The sequence below is a fragment of the Anabrus simplex genome, chromosome 4 (assembly GCF_040414725.1).
Source record: "Anabrus simplex isolate iqAnaSimp1 chromosome 4, ASM4041472v1, whole genome shotgun sequence".
Classification (NCBI taxonomy): domain Eukaryota; kingdom Metazoa; phylum Arthropoda; class Insecta; order Orthoptera; family Tettigoniidae; genus Anabrus; species Anabrus simplex.
Genome location: NC_090268.1, coordinates 16,158,882 through 16,185,521, shown reverse-complemented (window position 1 = coordinate 16,185,521; position 26,640 = coordinate 16,158,882). Strand labels below are relative to the sequence as shown.

At 39.7% G+C, this 26,640-nt stretch overlaps 1 protein-coding gene across 5 annotated transcripts in view; it reads left to right on the top strand.

Moving 5' to 3' along the window:
* Positions 1 to 26,640, top strand: part of LOC136871580 (S1 RNA-binding domain-containing protein 1) — a 168,722-nt gene that overhangs the window by 66,475 nt on the left and 75,607 nt on the right. For all 5 annotated transcript variants that reach the window (XM_068227151.1, XM_068227148.1, XM_068227149.1 and 2 more), the window contains one exon: positions 17,591 to 17,708. In XM_068227151.1, the coding sequence (XP_068083252.1) occupies positions 17,591 to 17,708 (118 nt within the window). The remainder of the gene's footprint in view (positions 1 to 17,590; positions 17,709 to 26,640) is intronic.

Below are 26,640 nucleotides of genomic sequence, written 5' to 3'. Positions count from 1 at the left end.
GAGTACAAGACCAAGCTTCTGTTATTTCTGGAAAAAGGAAGGCAGAAAGTAGTTCATCTCCATGTGTGAAGAAAATAAAGGAGTCTAGTTGCTCTGCCAGTATTTCACGAGAGGAGAGACTATTTCTTTTTCTGTCTTCAAACTTTAATAAAGCATTTTGCTCATTTCTGGCATTTATCATCCCTACATTTGAGAAAACGAATAAAGTTCTTCAGTCGCAAGCACCTCACTTTCATGTCATAAGCTCAATGCTGACGGATATGTTGAAGGACATTCTGTGTAGGTTTGTTAAGCCAGTGGTTATAAAAAATATCCTACAGTTTTAGAAGTGGTGTATCACACAAGAGAGAATCAGAAAGCTGATGGTGATTTAGTAATTAGCTGTTCAACATCTCGTCTTGTAGAAAATCTGGCACCTGAGGAGAAGCAAAACTTTTATTTGCACGCCAGGAACTATTTTATTGCAGTTTGTGATTATATTATTCATAAATTTAATTTGAATAATGATGTTTTTGTTAATGCTCAAGTAGCTCAGACTTCTTCCTTCAATGCCATAAAGTATTTTGTTTCAAAGTTTCCTGTTATATTGCCAGTGAAAGATGGTGAAGATGACCAAGAAGCAATGGGTGCATTACAGTGCCAGTTTTGTGCTCTCCAAGTGGAGGATTTACCATTGTCTGTTGTGCAAGAAGAAAGAATAGATTGTTCTTGGTCTGCTATAGGGGATATAAGAGGTGCAGATGGGTGTTTCAAATATGATAGAATCGCAAAAGTAATGCTCTCAATATTGACAATTCCACACAGCAATGCCAAGTGTGAAAGATTGTTCAGCCAGGTAAAAAAGAAGAGGACACAATTCCGATCATCTCTGAATGACGAAAATCTCAGTAAACTATTGGTGGTCAAATCAAGTCTAAGTGGAAAGTGTTATGAGCAGCAGTATGACAGTGCATTGTTGAAGAGGGCAAAGTTAACTGCCAGTTCAATGCTAAACAAGTAAACACAGCAGTCTCTATCACCTACATGTGTATATTCTTCACCATTTGGTAAGTTGTAGTCAGTTCTTGACTTATATGTCTAAATGTTACTATTCGTATGTATGTGTCATAAATGAGAATGATTATTAGGTACGTTTTCTTGCAATCGTTTTTTTTTTTTCTTAGTTTAAGATTTTAAATGTAATGGTTAATTCACATTGTAACTGTAGATATGTATGCCTTTTATCTTGTCTTCTTTTTACCGAGACCGTGGCGCAATACACTTGATGAAATCCAAGAATTAAAAAATCTTCCTATTTTTGATTTCTAAAAGTTGGCAGGTATGTACTTAGGAGAACGGATGTCAGCAAGTGAGAGTCAAACTTCGGCCATAGACACCAGGTGCATCAAGTTAGAGAGGGCCTATCATTCCTGTAAAATCATCTACATCTCCAAGTACCTCTCCAAGAACCTAAAGCTGAAGCACTACAACTCGGTAGTTAGACCCTCTGTACTCTACGCCTGTACCCTGCCTAGCCTTTGCTTATGATCTCACCCTACTTGCCAACAGCTTGGAGGTGGCTACTCACCCAAGCTCAGACCTGCTTCTGATGATAATGTGGCAGTCCATTCCCTGATGATCTTCTCTAGTACACAGTTGAAGAGGATACGAAAGGGAATATCTCCTGTCTGACTCCTGTACGGATGGAAAAAGCTCTCCTCTGCTTTGTTATAAATGAAGTCTGTGTTGATTTGCATTTGTGGTCCTGACGACAGTTATTTCTTATTATACACAAGTAGTAGTCAGCCATCTTGGAGATGGTCCATTGACCCTGATACCTTGTTTACGATTCTTTTATATCTTGATGGAATTGTTCCTAAGTTTTTCATAAGTTACTTTTTCTGCTTGCTGTAGAAAAATCTATCATATGTCCACGGACTGATATACTTCCCTTCTGAGCCACTTCATTTCTCAGTGTCCTTTTCTCTCAGCTTGAGGTGATCTATGCGATGAAGAGCGCTGCCTCCATTTCTCAGCAATGTCCTTAGACCTCACTTAGGATGTTCTTTAACTTTGTTCACAATTTCTATTTCCTTCTCCAAGAGCATGCTATCATTCGACCTGGTTGCTTTTATATTGTGGTATATCACACTGTGAACCATCCAAAGTGTCTGATGTTGTTGTCAGAGATGAGAACAGAATTTTGGGATTGTTCCTTCATCTATGTGTTCTTTCCTGACATATCCCGCAGCTGACTCTTCCTCCTTTTCGTTAAACCAGTACTCATTTAAAATTGCAGTAGAAGCTTAACCTTTTCACTGCCGAGTTTTGATGACCAGCCGAGCCCTGTGGGCTGGGTTTTTTTAAAGGAAGAAACACTTTGACAGATACATATTTACTGATACTATTAATGGAATGCATATCGTCTCCTTAGCCCTGCATCCCAATACGATGTCAGGGATGAAGTGATATTATATTTTAAACCATATTTTACGACCGGATGCCCTTCCCGACGCAAACATCAGTTGAGAAGATAATGAATATGAAATGAATGATGATAATGATGGTGAATGAAACTGGGTACAGAAGTGGAAGGAATCGGCTGTGGCTTATGAATAAGAATTGTCCCGGCATTTGCTTGGGAGTGCAAAAGGGAAACCACAAAGAAAAGAAATTCTCAAGACAGCTGACGATGAGGTTCAAACTCACTCGCCTGCCGAGTGCAGAGCTTGGCTCCATAGCCGTAGCATGTTAATACGCTCGGCTACTCTGTTTGGTGATACTATTACTGAAACATAATATAAAATTCTTTATCCAAGAACTGGTAATATCAAAATCATTTACATTTGGAGAAAAAATAATTTATCTGAGGAAGGGGTGACAATTCCGCATGAGACTCATCATTACTACTTTATCTCGCACTTTCTTGTAGTTCAATGTCGCCACTTAGATATTCTCCACCTTCATTATCAAAATATAGCTCTCCAGAACCACTATTTATGAGGAAACATTCAATTTCTTCGTCAATAAGAGATGAATGTACACTTCAATACGCCATGATGGCTACACATAAGCGGGAAAGATGTTCCACTCCAACGAAGCTGAAATAACACCAGATAGCTTTCAAAACACTCAAATGGAGTGGTATATCTGCAGTGCAGAACTTCTTTGTGAGCATTTCCATGGAATCTCAAAGCATGACATTATATCGCATTCATTTGTGAGATCGGTGAAGTACTCACGGCAGCAAAATGTATATATACGGGTTTTGCAGTGATTGGGTTAAGTGAGCTATGCTTCAGTGAGGCTTGTTTGATACTTCTGACCTTGGAGGTCCCTGATTGATATTTCACTCTTCAGGTATTTTTCCACCTGTGAACAGAGCATGCAAAATATCTTGCTTATCATATTAATCTGAAGACTTTCTACATCTTCTTTGTGTATCTCAAGATTCCACTCACAACTTACAAGGACCAGATGACTGATCACTTCAGTGAAGAGCAACATATTAAAATAAAGTCAACTAGTTCTCTGCTTATTTTATATCGATTATTGTTCTGTTTTTGAAGTTTATCGAAAAAGATTTTAGAAGCTGCAATTAATGAAATGTAATTATATTGAGCAACCTTATGAACATACCTCTGAAAGTTTCCTTAACGTCACTCTGCACTTATCTTGCCTTACTCTTGTATGTCATCACTCTTGCCCTTCGCGACATACTAGCTAGAAGGTTCTGGATCGTTTCCTGGGGGATGAGCACCCACTCTTCTAGTAGTATTGCCCACATTTCATTGAGGGTATCAAAGTTGCGACACCTGACAATTCTGTCAAGCATATCCCACAGGTGTTCTATGGGATTGAGGTCTGGACTGCAAGCTGGCCGGTTGAGGGTCCGTATCCTGACATCGCATAGATATTCTGTCATGCGGCGAGGTGGCATGTGGCGTACATTATTGTGCATCAGGATGAAATTTTCTCCAACTAAGGTAGCATAAGGGATTACATGCTCTGCTAACACCTCTATGGTATAACACTGAGCATTCAGAGCACCTTCATCGATGAAAAGAAGTTACATTCGGGCCTCAAAGCTGATACCAACCGGCCCATACCATGATGGAGCCATCCCTTAAATGATGACTTTTCGGAGATGTTGCAAGGTGGATATCACTCCCCATGACTTTCCCAAACACTCTCTCTGTCTCATATCAGGTGACTAAAGGCAAAATCGTGACTCATCTACGAACAGTGTCATTGACCACTGCTCCACACTCCAGTTCCGATGTTGACGTGCAAACTGCATCGAGCTGCTCTGTGCTGTTGGTAAGCTGTGGACAGCTGCAGGTCTTCTTGAGGTCAAATTGGCTTCTTAGAGTCTTCGTATGACAGTCCTTGCAGTCATAGTGACATTTCTTGCTGCCTTGAGTCGATTTCTGGCTTGGTCAGCGGTAGTTCAATGTTCTCTCAAGACTTGGTTGACCAAGAACCTATCTTCCGTGGCAGATGTAGACCTACGATGACCTGATGCAGGTTGTCTGTGGTAGGTACTGAGTCCACAAAATCGTCTTAGAGCATGCTGGATGCTTCCATGTCGTGCATCGATTGCATTACCCGCATGACAAATGCTGCGTCCATCATCCACCAACACCACTGCTATTGTAACGTCTTGTGGTCTAAGAAGCGTCATGTCAAATGTTAAGCGGGCAGCTCAGTACACACCGACTCACTCCCGGGTGGGGAGCGATTTCCCTGATTGAAGAAAATATTTAATTACTTGCTTAAAAATAATCTTAGACTAAAATGAGCTAAAGAAGGGCCCTAAGAGAAATATTTTTTTGAATATAGTGTATTTAATTGTTGAAAAATCTTATTATTTTAATTTTTCAATACTTTATACAAGAATGTACCAAGTGCTTTCACACTGTATTACACTATATATTACACTACACTACAGGTAATATTTACAGTATTAACAGTGTTACAACTTTCACAGCTGTTCATTATGATACACACAGAAGTAGATCGTGTTACATACCCTGTCGTGGCTTCGTATAAATTGTATGATTCCATTCCGAATTGTGATCGTGTTGTTGTATGTAAACTTTCCACCCTAGCCACCCTTTCCATAACAAGAGGTTCACATCAATTGACAGTATGCCATCCGAAAATTTTGCTACCACGTGGTCAAATACTGGCTTTATCTTGTATGTTTTGGGAGGAATTTGTCCATTATACGCCTCATTATCAGAGAAATGTAAATAGCTATGGAGGAAAATATAATAATATAATAATAATAATAATAATAATAATAATAATAATAATAATAATAATAATAATAATATAATAATAATATAATAATATTAATACACTGACTGACAGTGACGATGCAACACCAAGGAGGAGTGGTTCGAAAGGGATGAAAGTTGGGGAAAAAACAGAGACGGCACGGACGAATAATTGATGTTTATATCAAACCGATATGCAGGTTACACAATGCGCACGGCATCGACTCAGTAGGATGTAGGACCACCGCGAGCGGCGATGCACGCAGAAACACGTCGAGGTACAGAGTCAATAAGAGTGCGGATGGTGTCCTGAGGGATGGTTCTCCATTCTCTGTCAACCATTTGCCACAGTTGGTCATCCGTACGAGGCTGGGGCAGAGTTTGCAAACGGCGTCCAATGAGATCCCACACGTGTTCGATTGGTGAGAGATCCGGAGAGTACGCTGGCCACGGAAGCATCTGTACACCTCGTAGAGCCTGTTGGGAGATGCGAGCAGTGTGTGGGCGGGCATTATCCTGCTGAAACAGAGCATTGGGCAGCCCCTGAAGGTACGGGAGTGCCACCGGCCGCAGCACATGCTGCACGTAGCGGTGGGCATTTAACGTGCCTTGAATACGCACTAGAGGTGACGTGGAATCATACGCAATAGCGCCCCAAACCATGATGCCGCGTTGTCTAGTGGTAGGGCGCTCCACAGTTACTGCCGGATTTGACCTTTCTCCACGCCGACGCCACACTCGTCTGCGGTGACTATCACTGACAGAACAGAAGCGTGACTCATCGGAGAACACGACGTTCCGCCATTCCCTCATCCAAGTCGCTCTAGCCCGGCACCATGCCAGGCGTGCATGTCTATGCTGTGGAGTCAATGGTAGTCTTCTGAACGGACGCCGGGAGTGCAGGCCTCCTTCAACCAATCGACGGGAAATTGTTCTGGTCGATATTGGAACAGCCAGGGTGTCTTGCACATGCTGAAGAATGGCGGTTGACGTGGCGTGCGGGGCTGCCACCGTTTGGCACGTGCCACATGTCCCTGCGCCAACCATCTTCGCCACAGGCTCTGCACCGTGGACACATCCCTATGGGTATCGGCTGCGATTTGACGAAGCGACCAACCTGCCCTTCTCAGCCCGATCACCATACCCCTCGTAAAGTCGTCTGTCTGCTGGAAATGCCTCCGTTGACGGCGGCCTGGCATTCTTAGCTATACACGTGTCCTGTGGCACACGACAACACGCTCTACAATGACTGTCGGCTGAGAAATCACGGTACGAAGTGGGCCATTCGCCAACGCCGTGTCCCATTTATCGTTCGCTACGTGCGCAGCACAGCGGCGCATTTCACATCATGAGCATACCTCGGTGACGTCAGTCTACCCTGCAATTGGCATAAAGTTCTGACCACTCCTTCTTGGTGTTGAATTTGCTCTGTCAGTCAGTGTATAATAATATAATATATAATAATATTAATATTATTATATTATTATTATTATTGTTATTATTATTATTATGTCACTTCTTGGTTTGTTGTATAGATTTTCTGACATCACTGATATCCACGCCCTCCGAGCCTACTATGTATTTTGCATCCTACCGATTATTGAATTCGCATTTCCTATTTGGTCTACCTCTTCACCCACTAATCTGAATCACATTGACCGCGTGCAGTCATTCTTCTGTGCCATTGTTAGAGCCAGAGTATTTGATTGTCAAAACTTGAGCAGTAATCAGATCGCCCGTTATCTACTCGCAGAAAAGTAGCCGACCTTAGATTCCTATATAACGCTGTTAACGGTTTATTTTGTTCCCCCGAACCTGCATCCTTCTTTTACATGTTCCAACTCGCAAAACCAGGACTAATCCGCCCCTTCATATTCCGTATTCTTGCCTCTCTCTCGTTCAAAGAAGTTTATTTATCCGCATACCAACCCTCCTTAACTCTTTATCTTTTGACAGGAACTTGGTCGTTTTTTCCTCGTATGCCTCCTTTAATCAATTCTTCCTTAACCTAACCTAGTTCATTTTCTTCATATTCTTGTTTCTCTTCTCACTGCTGTCTTCTCTTTTGTACATAATGTAATATTCATTTAGCCCATTTATTTATTTATTTATTTATTTTTTACTGTACTATACCATTACTTCTGTGTTATATCTGTATTTATCTTAGTGTGCCAAGCTATAAGTTCTTCTCTTCGTTTTACGTGCAATCTTCAATTTTCCTCGTTGTTTCTTTTGCCTTTTGTGTTTCTACAGTTATTTTGTTATTTTGTTAGCTTTAAATTTTTTCTCTATTTTTATCATTAGATGTTATTTGCTCATTGTTCTTCCACTTTTTTTCTTTTTATGTTTGCCTTGTGCTACTCCACTGTAAATATATTTTTCCTTTGCGGAACTCTGTAATTCGGCTTCTCGCCGTTTTGGTTTCCCATATAAATAAATAAATAAAAAGATGAAACGAATGAGTCGAGATCATGACCGGGTCCGGACAAATAAGGATGAAATGAAGCTTCTTATGGGCATATTGTTGCCACAGGGGATTGTACAGAAACCTAAACAAGGACATATTTATCGCAATCGCTTGTTGATTACGCCTATTTTCTACGAGCTGATGACACAGAAGATATTTTTCCTTGCCGATCTGAGTGGCTCAGTCGGCTGAGGCGCTGGCTGGCCTTCTCATCCCAACTTGGCAGGTTCGATCCTGGGTCACTCCGGTGGTATTTGAAGGTGCTCAAATACGTCAGCCTCATGTCGGTAGAATTACTGGCATGCAACAGAACTCCTCAAGACTAAATTTTGGCACTTGGTGTCTCCGAAAACCGTAAAAGTTGTTTGTTACAGGTAAAGCCAATAACATTATTAATACTATTGTATGTTGGGTATTCAGCCTGAAGGCTGGTTTGATGCTCTGCAGCTCCACCAACAGCTGTCATAAATAGCCTAGGCGTCACTGAAGAGGCATACTAGGGAAATGAGGAGTGAGGTAGTTTCCCGTTGCTTTCCTCACCGAGCCAGCCGTTGCTATTACATATCAGTCTTCCAAGTCCACTGAAATGCATGCACCAACCGACCCTATGAGCGATATTTTCACACCATTCATAACAGGGACTGGCTGCATAAGCAATGGTATTACTAGCATCACTCATACCTCAGTCACTTTCATATTTCAAAGCCAAGGATGAGACTGAGACAGGTCAATGAAAGTAACAAATTTAATATAGCCCACACCAGAAGACACTACATCTCGCCAGCCTCAGAACGTTTGCAATATCAATGTAGCACACGTCCAGCTGAGAACCAGCATTAAGAGCAGATGTTGCGCGATGGAGAAGAACAGACAGATTAGTTAGGCAGGAGCTACCAGGAAGAAAACCATGCTGCTGGGATGATATATAAGGAAATGTGAAAGAAAGAAGACACTGGTGGATAATCTTTTCACAGATGAGTGACAGGGTGGGTAATATAGAAATCGGACGATAGTTTCTGACATCAGACCTCTTTCCACTTAAAAAAAATGGAGTGATGTTAGCGATTTTCCAGTCGTCAGGAAAGTAGCCGGCTAAGAAGCAACGGTTAAATATAACAGCAGTGGGATGGGCAAGAGTCGTACCGGTATTTTTAAGGAAGATAGGACTGAGACCATCCGGACCAGTAGGTTTATTTTCTGGCAGGGAGGAAAGTAAAGAATTTCTGACTTAGAGGTGGAAAGATTATTGAGACTGTGAGAAGGAACAGAATCAATACATGGAAAATCGGGGAACTGAACAGGTGAAACAAAATTAGACGCAATCGGGCGAGTTGGCCGTGCGCGTAGAGGCGCGCGGCTGTGAGCTTGCATCCGGGAGATAGTAGGTTCGAATCCCACTATCGGCAGCCCTGAAGATGGTTTTCCGTGGTTTCCCATTTTCACACCAGGCAAATGCTGGGGCTGTACCTTAATTAAGGCCACGGCCGCTTCCTTCCAACTCCTAGGCCTTTCCTATGCCATCGTCGCCATAAGACCTATCTGTGTCGGTGCGACGTAAAGCCCCTAGCAAAAAAAAAAAAAAAAAAAATTAGACGCAAAGTAATCATTGAAAATTTCCAGTCTATTACTACCACTGGCTAAATTTTCACCCCAAGTCACTGTGTCTGGCACACGCTTTGTATTCTTCCTGCTGTTTATCAGAGACCAGATCTTTTGCTATTGCTTCTCACTTCTAGGCAGGCAGAGTTTATGTAGTCCTGGTAATCCTGTTTTAGAAGCTGTTTATGGTGTCTGCAAAGGTCAGAAAAAGTTTTATAGCTGGCTTCAGAAGGTGACATTTTCCAGGCTTTCGTTTTATTAATTTCTGCAATTTTGGTGTCACTTTTCTTCCAAAGTAGGCATCTGGCGGATGTTTTACGAGGGGGAACAAGGTCACAGATCACAGCACGGGTCCAGTCGTAGAACAGGTCCACTGCTTCTTGGACTTCACCGACTTGCAGCAAGTGCCAGGGTAGAAGAGAGAGGGTGTGATTGACAGCTTGCCAATCAACCTTTCACCACATGGGTACACAGTTCCTGGTATAGGGTCGATGACATTTCAGGGGGCGGGGAGGGGCAATAGAGAATGTTGCCTCTATAGACTTGTGGTTCAATTTTAAAATATTTCGCCCTACAGAAATAACTGAAGGCTCAACGGAGCAGGGCAAGTAGTCAAGAAGACTATCCCCACAGGTCTTCTCAAGGATGTACTGTTGTAGGCCTAGGCCCGAAATATAATGGTCGAGATACCAGTTGTCGAGGCTATGTCCCCTTGCGTAGGGGAATTCCAAGATATAGAGAGATTAAAGTCGCCCAGTATAATTACATTAGGATTCAGATTAATGGCTTTCATTACAGAAGAGAGAAAATTTTCAGAATAATTGAGGGTCGATCGAGGTGGTCTGTAAAAACAAGCAAATAGATATTTGGAATGCTGAAATTTCGTTTCTACCCAAATGGCTTCACAGTCACTACTTAAATCAGTATGTAGGTGAGCGTGCCATTTGGATTTAACAGCCAGGAGAACACCCCCACCCCAAGATCCACGGTTTGTTCTGAAAATGGAAAACTCTTTGGAAAGAGGGATTTCTGTATCTGAAACAAAGTCAGTTCACCAACTTTCCGAGAAGGCGACAATATCGAAAGAAGATAGTTCTTGTAGGTAGAGCTCACAGTCAGTAAACTATCCGCCGCTGGTCCTGGGTTTATCTCCACATCTCCAGCTAACAGTAGGAATGTAAACAACAAACTTAAAGTAGACCTAGTCGAAAACCGAGATAATTTACTGGAGGCTGGAATCGAAGCCGGTGCTACAAGAATGCAAGGTAGGTTTGCAGTCGGCAGTGAAGGAAAATGAAACTCATGAATGGCAGTCAACCAGTTTCCAACCTGAGGTATAATCAATCTTGAGACGGCGAGTCGTATACTCCCGGCAAGAGAGGCTTGGGTACGCCAGCAGCCGCTGTAGCACGTGGAATAAAAACAAAGCCGTTTAAATTGCACAGAATTACTTCCGAGCACTTCACAACACAAGGAATCACTGGCTGGATCGTCTAGCTGCAGATCTCGCAGCATCGCCCACCGAACAGGTTAAAGAAAATGTCAACACTGACAATCCATCAATAGCTTCCGCCCCAGATCGTAAAATTTGAAAGTCATGCAATAAAATTGAGTGCCTAGCACTTAGGAGTGGAATGCAGCTCCTTAAGTTTATTTATGATATCTACGCATAATATTCTTTTGCGCACTCTACTTGTTTTGACACCAAAACTCCTAAAAGAACACAGGAAAAAGATACAGTTACTCTCACTCGCCGCCATCTTGAAGTACCTCACTATCTTACGAAAATGGGTTGTATGTCTGATTTTCTGCTGCTCATCTTTTGTCTGTTCAGCTATGTTCTGGCATATCTCGTCTTCAAAAAGTAATTCAAATATTTTGCTCGGTTTTGATTTCCCTAAAAACTCTCCCTTTACATCAGGATGGAATTTTGGATCAAAGCGGGACCTTCTTTGTCCATTTTCAGTCTGTGTCTATGTTGACGAAGAAGTTGCACTATTTGTGTAATATTATCAGTATTATCATCACCACAGTCACTGTCATGATCGCTACTTGAACTAGATCAATCAATGAATATTCAAGATAAACTTAAATATTATAACTAAGCGGTCCGCCTATTCAATACAACATATAATTTATTATATCTAGTACATGTTTCGTCCCCTAAGGGACATCATCAGCTAATAATAAATTAACATTAATATATCAGAAATAAATATTATTAAAATTGGAAAGACACATTCAAATTTTTTGACATTTAAAATAAGATCTTCGAAATTTTGTTAAAATTGTAAGTCATAAGACAGATAAAACAGTTAAATTGTCCATATTTCTCTTCTTGATATTCTTGGAAAATACCAGTTTTGCTTATAAAATCTTAAAATATCATTTGTTGTAAATAGCACACTTGATTTGTATCTCTTGGTGAAAGATTTGTTGAAACTTAATAGGCATTCCTTAGATGGTATAATAAATTTAAATGCTTCAGAATTTAAAGTCAGCTCGGCGCCATGATGGTAAAGTTCTGTGTGGTAATGGATATAATTTTATCTGAAATAAAATGAAAAAATAAAAAATGGAAATTAATATAAGTGTAAGTAACGTGAAATGGAAGATGAAATAAATATAATGTAATGTAATAAAATCGTATTACTTACTCCTTATTATTGGCCCCGATGTGCGGAGAAGGACTCACTTCTACCGAGGTAAGTGTGCATGTGCTTTAAAACAAGTACTGGTAGTTGCTACGCTGAGCGGGGAGTGTGGAGGAGAAGTAGGAGAGTGTGTCCTAAGGTGAACAACCTGAGTGTCACCGAGCGTGTGACGTGTTAGAGTCTGACGTTTCTTCCTAACTTTCGCTTTTAATAGTTCTTCATATAAAATGTTATACTTCTCAGAAAGCTCATTGATATTATTTGTTGGATTGTTTCTCTGGTCTAGATAAATGTAGATTTCCTCATATGTGTTTAATAAATGGCCTTTATTTACGTTTTTCATTATTTTAAGGTCATTATATATATTTGTAAACATGTGATTGGAGTCGGTCATTTGTTTGCTCATGGCCAAGTATCTGTTGTATTTCTTGGCTCTGGTGTGTTCCTGATATCTTATAATGAAGTTCCTACCTGTTTGTCCTATGTAACTTTTTAAACAACTAACACATTTCAGTTTATAAATACCCAAATTTTGGAATTTTTTATTATTATTATTATTAACGATATGAGTGTTATAAAATAATTTCGAGTTTGTGTTGTTAGTCCTAAAAGCGATTCTTAAATTACGTCTTTTGAATAGATTCATAATACTATATATTTTACTGCTATTATATTTAATACGGCAAATTTCTTATTCTCTTTTTCTTTTTGTTCTTGTATTAACGTATTTTTTACTTTATTTATAATCCTGTTTACAAACTCTTTATTATAGCCATTCTTGTATGCTAAATGATATATAGTATTAATTTCTTTTTTTTTTTTTTTATCCTGGGTTGAAAGCGGAATATTAAAAGTTCTGTAAATCATACTAAAGAAGCCGGCTCTTTTATGAGCTCCTGGGTGTAAAGAATCATTTTTGATCATGTTGACACTCTGTGTTGGTTTTCTGAAGATGTTAAAGGAAAGGTTTTGATTATTTCTAGTAATTTTCAAGTCTAAATAATTTAAACTGTTATTTACTTCAGAGTCAAGGGAGTTAAGTTGGTTTAAAAAGGTCTGGCCATTAGTAATTCTTTCATCTGGTATTACAAAGGTGTCATCTACAAATCTAGACCAATGGTACAAACCATCAAGTTTATTATTATCCTCATATCTTATAATGAAGTTCCTACCTGTTTGTCCTATGTAACTTTTTAAACAACTAGCACATTTCAGTTTATAAACACCCAAATTTTGGAATTTATTATTATTATTATTATTATTATTATTATTATTATTATTATTATTATTATTATTATTATTATTATTATTATTATTCACCTTTGTAAAGTAACCATCAAGTTTGTCGATAATTTTAGTTTTTTCCATGTGATAAATATAAATTTCGGCTAGGATGCCTGATGCTGGGGCACCCATCGGAAGACCTTTTTGTTGGTAGATTTTGTTGTTAAACATAAAATAGTTATTGTTTAAGACAAAATCTAGGAGTATTAAAAATTCACTTATTTCTTGTTGGCTCAAGTGGCTAACTCTCCCAGTTTTAGACATTTTAGTGGAAATACAAATGTAAGAAAAAGAATGGAATAGAACCCTGTTCTCTGTAGTTTGGAAGTAAATCATGTATTGTGCCTGTATTACAGAACACATGCTTGCGATAATAAATGTTGTGTAACTCACGGTAAACGCACAGTCAAGTCGTGAAGGAAGAACTCGAGACTGGGGATAATAAATTAGGTCACATTTCTCATGTGTCATCAGAGAAGTCTGTGTAGCATCGTAATCTCCAGAAATCCCTTCTAAAGCAATATTATTGAATCAACGGGATGATCAGGCGATGAGCTAAAGCTTCAGCGTGAGGCTTTAGGTAGTTCTTGCCTGGACATATGTTGCATTCTTTATGATGCAACTCGTGGATGACACATTGGTATTGGGAGAACATAGTTGAAAAAATTCACATCAGAGGGCAGACTCATCCAGAATACACTGCTAGAAAAGAAATAAACATTTGCAGGCAGGCAACCAAGAAAAAAAAAGTATAATTAGAATCAGCGGTTATGTCCGCATTGCCCGCCGTGCAAGCGGCATGTAGCCACAGATCTCGCAGCATTGCCCACCGAACAGGTTAAAGAGAACGTCAACACTGACAATCCATCAATAGCTTCCGCCCCAGATCGTAAAATTTAAAAGTCATGCAATAAAATTGAGTGCCTAGCACTTAGGAGTGGTATGCAGCTCCTTAAGTTTATTTATAATATCTACGCATAATATTCTTCTCCAAAATTGCAGAATACACATTAGAAACCACCTTAATGTAACAATTAAGGTAATTAATGGAACAGTTCACGTTAATGATTGGTGTATAACAATTATAATTTCGTTTTTACAAAGTTATCCACATTTTTTCCCCACCATTGTATATAGCTGTTTTTTCCAAAACGTTCCACGCCAAATTTTCTTGCTAAGTCAAGTTTCTGGTGAACCTTCTAGGACACAAGAAACTGGAAGAAAATTTCAGTCCACTAGACAACCAGGGCCACTAGATTGGTAGGCTTGCCATCTGTGTTGACTGTTCGTACACAAGTCTGCACCTCGCAGGCTTCAGAGGGAGGGAGTAGATGGGTGTGGAGTACAGCTTGTACAATTCCCTTGACTATGACTAGGACTTTTACATGCATGTGATTTTAATCTGTAAGCTGAAGAAGAGAATATTAATGAATTCTAGAAACATGTACACATATATCCACAAAGACGCGCATACAAAATGCTGCCAATTGTGTACACCGTTTTATTTACAGATTATTTACACATTACACACACATCAATAAACCACCATTTTGAACACTTGACTGCTACAAAGAAGGAGAATAAGAAGAAGAGACTGTAACACTTGCTTGTCAACCATCTACCAATGAAACTCACATACTCGATTAACGACTTGCACTCATCACTCTCACTAAAACAGCTCTACTCAACCCTCAAGACTGCTTCTTTATATACATTGCCTGGCCAGGCTTTTAGAAGAATATGACGCAATATATTTTCTCGTAATTTTGAGAGTCTCCAACAGCCTATTTACAATGAATGGATTTTTCTGTAACTCTCCAGTGCCAAAGATGCGTTGTTCTGGACTATTACCGTGTGTTGCGCAACATTGCATTGGATTTATACATCATATATACAGGTAATAATAAATTATATACTATTAACTACATGTTCTTACATCAGATAAACTCTTATTAATATACTGTACGTATAAGCAAACGTGTCATAACATAACCTCACATACAACACAAATAATAAGACCACGGTTTATACCAAATAAAGTCCGGACATAACTACATAATAATAATAATAATAATAATAATAATAATAATAATAATAATAATAATAATAATAATACTAACAGGCGTAAACAACTTCATAGCCACACCTCACGAGTCATAATAATAATAATAATAATAATAATAATAATAATAATAATAATAATAATAATAATGAAAAATGAAAAACTCCCATAAGACTGGAAATGTGCCTTGATTCACCCACTTCACAAAAAAGGAGACAAAACTGATGTGAACAACTATAGGGGAATCTCCCTCCTTGAAGTCGGCTACAAAATTTTCTCTGCATGCCTGTTGAAAAGAATACAAGAACAACTAGAGCATAAAATTGGTGAATATCAAGCTGGGTTCCGCCCTCACAGATCATGCACTGAACAGATCTTCAACCTCAAAACCGCTCTAAAATTCAGGGCCCTCAGAAACCTTCCAATCATCTGTACCTTCGTAGATTTCAAGAAGGCTTATGATTCAGTTGATCATCAATCTTTGTTCAGCATCCTGAAAGAACAGGGACTAGACTCCAAAACGCTAAACTTGACCAAACAGACCCTCACTGACACAAAGTCAAGAGTGAAATTCATGGGAGAAATCTCAGACGAATTCCTGATAAAAACTGGTGTCCGGCAAGGAGATGGACTATCACCCCTCCTCTTCAACCTCGTACTAGATAAGGTGATGAGGGAATGGGAAAACGAACTGAAAGCACAAAATAGCTGGAACCCAGTAAACATCGGGACACGAAAAAACAAGCTTGAAATTCCATGCTTAGCCTTCGCGGATGACCTTGCCCTTTTGTCCAGCAATGAAGTCACAGCAATAAAGCAAGTTGAAATTCTCCAAGAATGTGCCAGAAAGGTCGGACTTCATATCTCCTTCCAGAAAACTGAATTTTTCTGTGCAAAACTAGACATTCATAGTCTCAATACAAAATACGGACAAATCAACAGAGTCCCTCACTTCAAATACCTGGGCGAAATCCTCGAACCAACTGGACAAGAGAAAATAGCCCAAAACAACCGTGTCCAAAAACTCGGAAGAGCTTATGGGAGAACAAGAGAAATCTACAACAAAAAATGTATGTCTCTCCATGTTAAGATTAAACATTACAATACTGTAATCAAACCGGAGGCTTTATATGCAGGGGAAACTCTAACGCTTCATAGAAAGGGCGAACTGGAAAATATCCTAAAAGAAGAGCGAAAAATCATGAGGAAAATTTTAGGACCAAGACACATGGGAGAAGGGTACCGCCTCCAAACCCGGAAATCCACAGAAAAATTATCTAATATTGCGGCAGACCTCAGGAAAAAAAGGCTAAAATTTTATGGACATGTTAAGAGGCTTCCAGAAACTAGACTAACCCACCAAGTTCTTGAAAGAGTTGACAAACTGAAGAATTTTCCTTGGATACAACAAACAAAAGCGGACATGAAGAATGCACAAATTCTCTGTGAAGACATTTTGAATCGAAATATATATAGAAAGAAAATTGACAATTGGGAAGTTACTCCAGAGAATGAAGTACCAAAAAGAGCAGGTACCAAGTGGATGGAAGAAAGGAAAAGGATCTTTAGTCAACAGATGAAAGCATCCTGGATCCTCCGCAAACGAAATCATAAATAAAGGTTCGTGTGTTCCGAAAGGGACCATGCACGCATAATAATAATAATAATAATAATAATAATAATAATAATAATAATAATAATAATAATAATAATCATCATCATCATCTAGCTCGATATTTCCATTATTTACCCATGGCTTAGAGAATTGTTCCCGACTTATACTAGTCCATTTTACTTGCATCAATGTATTTGATGTATTAATAAATATACTAGATTTTGAATTGTATTGACAAGGCGGACCTTTAAATAATTAATAACAGTGATAAGTCAATACGGACCATTGCTGCCCATTATGGTCATTATTGTCATCATTATTGTGGGGGTGGGGACAATTAGTACCATGGCTTAGCTTGCTGCCTTTTCGTGCAGATGGCTGACATATTGAATCTCATTGGAAGCTAGGATGGAATTTCCACATGAAAAATCATATGATAACAGGAATGACATCCAGGTTTACATCCCCATAAAATATCAAAAGTGAGACAGGGCAGTTACAGCAACCCTGAAAATGACTGCAATAATCTGAAGAAAGTTTTATCATTACCATATCATCGTCCTTTTCATCATAATTCTTTGATTAACAATATTGTTCTAGGAATTCATTTGCTGTTTCTGATTTTTCATTTTTTTTTTCTGTCCCCAGACTCGTGAAGCAGAAAGCAGCTTCCATAGAAAAGTACATTGCCAAGCAGGACGCATTAACCCCTGTAATTGAGAAGGCTTTACGCTGTGCACGCACATTAAGTGAATTGGAGCATATTGTGAGTAAAACTTTTATATAATCATTCATTTTGTCTCTGCAATAACATCATGATAATTATTAGGAATATTGGAGTAGGCCTGTTTCACACATTCAGATTGACCTCACTGAAGTATGGAAAAAACATCAACATCATCATGATGAATTCCTTCCAGCGAGCCATTTATTACGGTCTTCGGTATTCTTCTTTTCTCTCTAGAGCATCCCGTGTTTCTCCTCTCTTCTGTAGGTCTTCTGTTATCTGATCTAAACACCTTTTACTAGGGCGTCCAGTTGGTCTTCGTCCCGGAATGATCGTTTCAGAATACTTCTTTGGTGCTCGAGTCACCTGCATCCACTTAACGTGTCCTAGCCACTTCAGCCTTGCAACAATCGGCCTTTCTTCCATGATCGGGCTGACATGCAGGTCTCTTCGTATCTGATAATTCCCAATTCTGTCCTTCTTTGTTTTCTGTACACTTTCCTTACCCTCACCTGCCATTTCTCCCACCCAACGCAACATCACAACGGTCACCAGTTAGTGTGGAGGTCAACATCGACCCAACCTGATAGGGCTGGAGGAAAGAGGACGTGAGTACTGTAACTCATCATATTATCTTTTACTTCTACCTCATTTTTCATTCTCATACTCGGCCTTTTGTTTCCACTTTCAGATCCTGGCTATACTTGTATTCTCTGTTGAAGCATTATAAAAGATTTTTCAAAACTTCACTCCATTTCCAGAAACATGACCAATTAGAACAACGTCTAACTGTCTTCACAATTCTTTAAGTATTTCCTCCAGCCAACCAATATTGTATTAAATACAGTTGGACCTACACTTACAACTAAATTCATCCAAGTTTGAATCATGTACATTTTAAACAGGTTTCTGTTGTATTTGTTCAGTGTATTTTTCATATAGAAGCAATGTATATTTTAACATAAACTCCCATTGCATTTGTTGATTGTATTTTATCACAGATTTTTTATGTTATGCACATGATGACCTTTAGGCTAGGTTGAATCATGTCCTAGGTAGTTTTTTAAACAACTATGTACCTTCTTAAACAGACCATTTATTAAAAGGCAGAAGTGTAAATGAATAGGTGGACTTTATATAATTGAATCCTTTTAGAATTTCATCTTAGATATTTGAAGTCAATACGGAATCGGAATGAAGTTCATTACTTGTCATGATGTATATCCCGATGTTGCCTAGGGTATGTACTTGTGAAATCCTTCACCAAACACTCCACCTTTTCAGTACAAATTTTCTGTCTTCAGATGTGGGTTACGATGGTTCATGGTGTGGGCTACTGTAGTCGCCTCCTAGTTCGTGAACCATGGGCAACGGCTGAGTGGCCTAGTAAGTGGTCCTGAGAGTCGGGATACCAGTTGCTATGGAATGGGAGTGGGCATCTCGGACATATTCTGAGTCATGGCCCTCCTTGTGCTTAGGCGGCTAGGACTATACAATTCACCGGTGGTCCATAACCCGTTAGAGGAGAGATCCTCACTTGGACTATGTGCAAGTAGGGTAGCATCCTACTTCATGAATTTACTGAGCTCAGAACTTTTTAAGCAAGCCTCGGACCTATGGGAGTAACGGATTCCCACTCCCATTTGACAGGCGAGGGACTCCTTGGAAACAACTTGGCGAACGAAATGGAATTCGATGGGGAGCTATCAATATTATTAATGGGGCTTATGGAAGAAAGAAAGTAGAACTGGCTGAGTCAGCAAAGAGGATGCATCTGGATGTGCTAGAAGTAAGTGATATTCGGGTAAGGGGAGATAATGAGGAAGAGGTAGGAGATTATAAAGTGTACTTGACGGGTGTTAGAAAGGGAAGGGCAGAGTCTGGGGCAGGGCTCTATATCAGGAATACCATTGCACGCAACATAGTTTCTGTTAGGCACGTAAATGAGCGAATGATGTGGGTAGATTTGTCAGTTGGAGTAATCAGGACTAGAATTGTGTCCGTGTATTCACCATGTGAGGGTGCAGATGAGGATAAAGTTGACAAGTTTTATGAAGCATTGAGTGACATCGTGGTCAGGGTCAACAGCAAGGATAGAATAGTGCTAATGGGCGATTTGAATGCGAGAGTTGGGAATAGAACTGAAGGATACGAAAGGGCGATTGGTAAATGTGGGGAAGATATGGAAGCTAATGGGAATGGGAAGCGTTTGATGGACTTCTGTGCTAGTACGGGTTTAGCAGTTACGAATACATTCTGCAAGCATGAGGCTATTCACTGCTACACATGGGAGGCTAGGGGTACCAGATCCATAATAGACTATATCTTAACCGACTTCGAATTCAGGAAATCTGTTAGGAATGTACGAGTTTTCCAAGGATTTTTCAAAGATACAGACCACTATCTGATCTGCAGTGAACTAAGTATCTCTAGGCCTAGGGTAGAGAAAGTGAAATCTGTCTGCAAACGAATAAGGGTAGAAAATCTCTAGGACGAGGAAATTAGACATGGATATGATTAGTGAGAAGTTTCGAACAGTAGACAGTAAGCAGTTTCAGGATATAGAAAGTGAATGGGTGGCATACGGGGATGCTGTAGTAGAAACAGTAAGGGGATGCCTAGGAACAATTGTGTGTAAAGATGGGAAAAGGCGAACATCTTGGTGGAATGATGAAGTGAGAGCAGCTTGTAAACGTAAAAAGAAGGCCTACCAGAAATGGCTCAAACAAGGGCCGAAGCAGACAGGGATTTGTACGTAGATAAAAGAAACAGAGTGAAACAAATGGTTGTTGAATCGAAAAAGAAGTCGTGGGAAGATTTTGGTAATAACTTGGAAAGGCAAGTTCAAGCAGGAGGGAAACCTTTCTGGACAGTAATAAAGAATCTTAGCAGTGTTTTGAGTAATTCAGGTGAACTCATAATAGATCCCAGGGAATCACTGGAGAGATGGCGGGAATATTTTGAACATCTTCTCAGTGTAAAAGGAAATCATCCTGGTGGTGTTGCGAACAGCCAAGCTCATGGGGAGGATAATGATGTTGGTGAAATTACGCTTGAGGAAGTGGAAAGGATGGTAAATAAACTCCATTGTCATAAAGCAGTAGGAATAGATGAAATTAGACCTGAAATGGTGAAGTATAGTGGGAAGATAGGGATGAAATGGCTTCATAGAGTAGTAAGATTAGCATGGAGTGTTGGTAAGGTACCTTCAGATTGCACAAAAGCAGTAATTGCACCTATCTATAAGCAAGGGAACAGGAAGGATTGCAACAACTATCGAGGTATATCATTGATTAGTGTATCAGGCAAAGTATTCAGTGGCATCTTGGAAGGGAGTCGTTGAGAGGAAGTTGGATGAAAACCAGTGTGGTTTCAGACCACAGAGAGGCTGTCAGGATCAGATTTTCAGTATGCGCCAGGTAATTGAAAAATGCTATGAGAGGAATAGGCAGTTGTGTTTATGTTTCGTAGATCTAGAGAAAGCATATGACAGGGTACCGAGGGAAAAGATGTTCGCTATATTGGGGGACTATGGGCTATGGAATTAAAGGTAGATTATTAAAATCAATCAAAGGCATTTATGTTGACAATTGGGCTGCAGTAAGAATTGATGGTAGAATGAGTTCTTGGTTCAGGGTACTTACGCTACAGGGCTGTAATCTTTCACCTTTGCTGTTCATAGTTTACATGGATCATCTGCTGAAAGGTATAAAATGACAGGGAGGGATTCAGTTAGGGGGAAATGTAGTAAGCAGTCTGGCCTATGCTGACGACTTGGTCTTAATGGCAGATTGTGCCGAAAGCCTGCAGTCTAATATCTTGGAACTTGAAAATAGGTGTAATGAGTACGATATGAAAATTAGCCTCTCGAAGACTAAATTGATGTCTGTAGGTAAGAAATTCAACAGAACTGAATGTCAGATTGGTGATACAAAGCTAGAACAGGTCGATAATTTCAAGGATTTAGGTTGTGTTTTCCCAGGTTGGTAATATAGTAAGTGTGATTGAATCAAGGTGTAGTAAAGCTAGTGCAGCGAGCTTGCAGTTGCGATCAACGGTATTCTGTAAGAAGGAAGTCAGCTTCCAGACAAAACTATCTTTACATCAGTCTGTTTTCAGACCAACTTTGCTTTACGGGAGCGAAAGCTGGGTAGACTCAGGATATCTTATTCATAAATTAGAAGTAACAGACATGAAAGTAGCGAGAATGATTGCTGGTACAAACAGGTGGGAACAATGGCAGGAGGGTATTCGGAATGAGGAGATAAAGGCTAATTTAGGAATGAACTCAATGGCTTGAAGCTGTACGCATAAACCGGCTTTGGTGGTAGGATCATGTGAGGCGAATGGAGGAGGATAGGTTACCTAGGAGAATAATGGACTCTGTTATGGAGGGTAAGAGAAGTAGAGGTAGACCAAGACGACTGTGGTTAAACTTAGTTTCTAGCGATTTAAGGATAAGAGGTATAGAACTAAACGAGGCCACAACACAAGTTGCAAATCGAGGATTGTGGCGACGTTTAGTAAATTCACAGAGGCTTGCAGACTGAACGCTAAAAGGCGTAACAGTTTATAATGATAATGTATGTATGTAATGTATATTAAGACAACATTATGAAATTTCGAGACATGTTCCGTATTCTTTTTGGACATCTTTAGTCAGTGAAATACAAGACACCTTAAAATATAGCACGGTCATTGAAAACATTGAGTGTTAACAGAAATTCAAAGTCGAATGCATCGAATTAAAATGTGACGTATTTGACGTCTCATCGTGAAAACCTTTAAAATTGTGAGAGTCCTTAAAATAAAGACAGACGATTTGTATTGTAAAGGTGGAGTGTTTTATAAAGGATTCCACTAGTATATACCTACAACAATACCGGCTTTATGACAAAATTTATTTTATGTAATTGCCCAAGCGTATGTCTGATGCTCTTATTGTTTGATTATGCAGTCTTTGGGTGAGGCTCCTTTTGAGTACCAAAATAGTCATGTCTGAAATTTGCAAGCCCACGAAGAGTCCTTCAGGCAGGCTGGATGCTGTGTTTGTTGACATTGGTGAAGTAATTTTGTTCTGTGATGTTGAGATCATTAATGATTTCTGTTAAATGTTCTTTTGGTTATATTACTTTCTCCTTGTGTGTTTTACAGTATATCATGTCTTACGTTTCTGCATCGAGTATGTTGGTGAATGGGTTAGTTATTCTAGTGATCATTGTCTTTAAGATCCTGTCATAAGCTATTGCTGTTTGCTGTTCTTCAGTCCGGCTCGTTGGCCAAATGGTTAGCGTGCTGGCCTTTGTTCACAGGGGTCCCGGGTTCGATTCCTGGTAGGGTCAGGAATTTTAACCATAATTGGTTAATTTCGCTGGTACGGGGGCTGGGTGTATGTGTTGTCTTCATCATCATTTCATCCTCATCACGACACGCAGGTCGCCTACCGGCATCAAATCAAAAGACATGCATCTGGTGAGCCGAACTTGTCCTCGGACACTCCCGACTCTAAAAGCCATACGCCATTTCATTTTTACTGTTCTTTAACCTTGTCTCTCTTGAGTTGGCTAATTTGTAATTGGATATATATGTGTATAATTGATAGCAGGATGTATTGACTGTCTTGCTTGTCTAGTTGTGCTTGGTGCAACAAGGTGCAAGAATTGTAGGAACTTTTTGTTTTGCTTGGGATTTATGTGTTTAGATTATATTTCTTGATGATATTTGTAACAGTATTTTGCTATCAACGTTGTGATTGGATTTGAAGTGTGAAATACAAATTAATTAGTGAGCTCAATGGGAGACACATATGCAGAATAAACGTAAAAGACCAAGACAGTCAAACAGATGATATGGTTGAGGTTTGTTGATGATAAATTTGTCGTCTGGATAGAAGGTCCTGAGAAACTTCATCTGTTTCTAAACCATCTAAGTCAGCAACATCCTTCAAGTAAATTCACTATGGAGATGGAGTCAGATGGAAGCCTGCCTTTCTTGGATGTGGTAGTAAGAAAGAAACCGGATGGCTCCTTAGGACATACCGTCTACCGTAAGCCTACTCACACATATCGCTATCTTCATACAGATTCTCACCACCATCCAGCACAAAAACAAGGCATTCTCACAACATCCACCAAGAGGGCGAGACAAATTTGTGAGCCATCAAACATCCAGGTGGAGATGGACACATTCAAAGTCACGTTCAAGGGTAATGGTTACAGCGATTTGCAGATTCATAGAGCCTGCATCCCAGAGAAACCACCAAGCAGAGCTCACAGAAGGAAGATGTGAAGGGAACTGCCTACCTGCCTTACATACATAACATCACAGATCGAATTGCGTAGGTCCTCTACAAACAAAATATAAAAACAGTGTTTGGCACCATCACTGAAATTGCTGACAGTCTGGGTAAAACAAAGGAGAAATTGTCCCCACTTTTACATCCTGGTGTATACAAAATTCCCTGTACTTGTGGTAAGGTATACATTGTTATTATAATCATTATAATCATAGATTACGAAATCATAGATTACGAAGGTATACATTGACCAAAAATTCCGGTCCACTGGTACTCGTATCAAGGAACAGGAACGTAATATTCGTCTCAACCAGCCAGACAAATCAGCAATAGCTGAGCACTCTCTAGCGTCTGGTCATGATGTCATGTTCCAAGATGCTCAAGCTCTTACTCACACTAGACACTGGAGGTCCAGGATTATACAGGAAGCTGTGGAAATACGTAGAAATCCTTACAATTTCAACAGGGACACTGGCTATCAATTAAGTAATACCTGATTGCCAGCCATTAAGGATTTACGTAGGTAGTTCCCTTCCCTGTCCCTTCACTATTGTTATTTCGTTTCGGTGTTTTCCAAATTCGTGCGTTCCTCATCGCCATATGTTTCATTCCAGGCTTGTATCAATGTCATACCTTCATATGTGCGTATGCCTGTTATGTTATGCAACCCTCTCAGACTGATGCTGATGGTTCCGTCAGCTTTCGCTTTGAACACTAGCCGCTGTACAGCGTCCGGAGAGCCATCATGTGATGAATGAACGTACCATTTCCACGTCTATTGAGTAACGTCTAAATTCAAACCTCATTGTTGTAGAAGCCTTTCTCGTGGACAGTCGAGATTTTCTTCTGATGACGCAGAGCATAGTTCTCTGTGAAATGTAAAGATTTTCACCTTATTTTCTTTTTGACACAGTATAAGCCCAATAGCCTATATCATGTGTGTAAGTACGGGCCGTGAAAGCATCAATGGCAACAAATAAAATATTTACAGGAAATAGCTCAAAAGATTGGTTTGAAAATTTCCTTTGAAAAAACAAATTATGCTAACTTAACTTCCGCTTGCAAACAAAATTAAGCTGGGAGACCAAGATATAAAATTTTTAGAAAAAATGAAATATTTAGGTGAAATAATCACATAATCAGAACGAGAAACGAGCATGGCAAAATAGAATAGATAAACGGGTTACAGCACAGCATGTTACCAGGAATACATATAATAAAAGGTGTGTCTCAATAGCAACCAAATTGAAACATTACAAAACAGTCACCCAGCCACAAATTACATGTGCATGTGAAACATTATTCAAAACAACAAGCACAGTTGCAATAGATAGAGTACTCAAGTTGGAAGGGAGGATAGTGAGAACCTGTTAAAATAAAAAATATCAAGTAAACGGAGTCTGGAGACTAGCTTCCAATGACACAGTTTATAAAGAAATAGAACCTGTGACTAGCACAGTGTAAAAGAAACGAATATCATTCTTAGGGCATCTAATACAGTCACCAGAAAATAGAATCAGTAGAAAAATAATAGAAAAATTATGGAAAAGTAAGAGTAAGAATAATATTAGATGGCTCACAGAGCTTAAAGAAGACATGAGAGAATTACATATTACAGTGGAAGATTTAAAATACAAAACCAATACACTCAAGATATTGAAAGATAAACACATTAGACTACAGATGAAAATCAACAAGCAGAGAATAAGGAAGATTGATTCCAGAAGCAGAAAGAAAATTACGTTCAGAAAGGATGAAACAGTATTAGGCTGACAAAAAGAACAAAAACCTCCATAAATCTGACTAAAATAGTCCTATGTTGGCAAAAAAATTAAAATAAATTATCATCATCTACACTTCTGCTGTCATGAATAATCATTTGATTATCAGGAAGTGGAGTTTGTGCGAGCATATGGTGGAATTTTAAAATTCACTGTATTACTAACTCATTGTACAGGATGTAAGTTGTTGTATGTAAGTGGATCAAAAGGTTAGGTGCACTAACGCGCCGCAGCAGCGTGCTGTGTGTCGTAAACGTGGGCACAGCGGAGAAAGGGACAGACACTGCCCACCTGCCCACACGTCTGTTAGACAGATCGTTGTGGTGTCTCATCTAATATTGTGTGAATAGCGGCCAAATGCAATGGCTCGTCAACTGGACGTTCACTCTAAATATGAGGTGCGTGCGACAATCCGATTTCTATGGGCCAAAAGGAAGAATTGCACGGACATTCATCGTGAAATTAGTGCTGTGTATGGGGAGCGGGCCATTTCCCGGCAAGGTATCGTAAAGTGGTGTCAGCAATTCGAAGCCGGACGCACGGATATCACGGACAACCATCGCGAAGGCAGGCCCGCAACGTCCAGGACCCGTGCAAAGGTCAACAGTGTGAATGCGATCATTAGGCAGAACCGGCGCATTAAAGTGAGAGAAATCGGGACGCAGCTTAACATGTCGTATGGCAGTGTATTCGCCATTGTTCATGAGGACCTTGGATATCATAAGCTATGTCAAAGATGGGTCCCACGTCTTCTCACCGATGAGCACAAGGGACAACGTTTCCAACCCTCCCTGGCATTTTTGTAACGCTATGCCGCAGTCGGTAATGGGTTTTTGCGGCGAATCGTCACAGGCGACGAAACGTGGGTCAACCACTTCACTCCCGAAACAAAGCG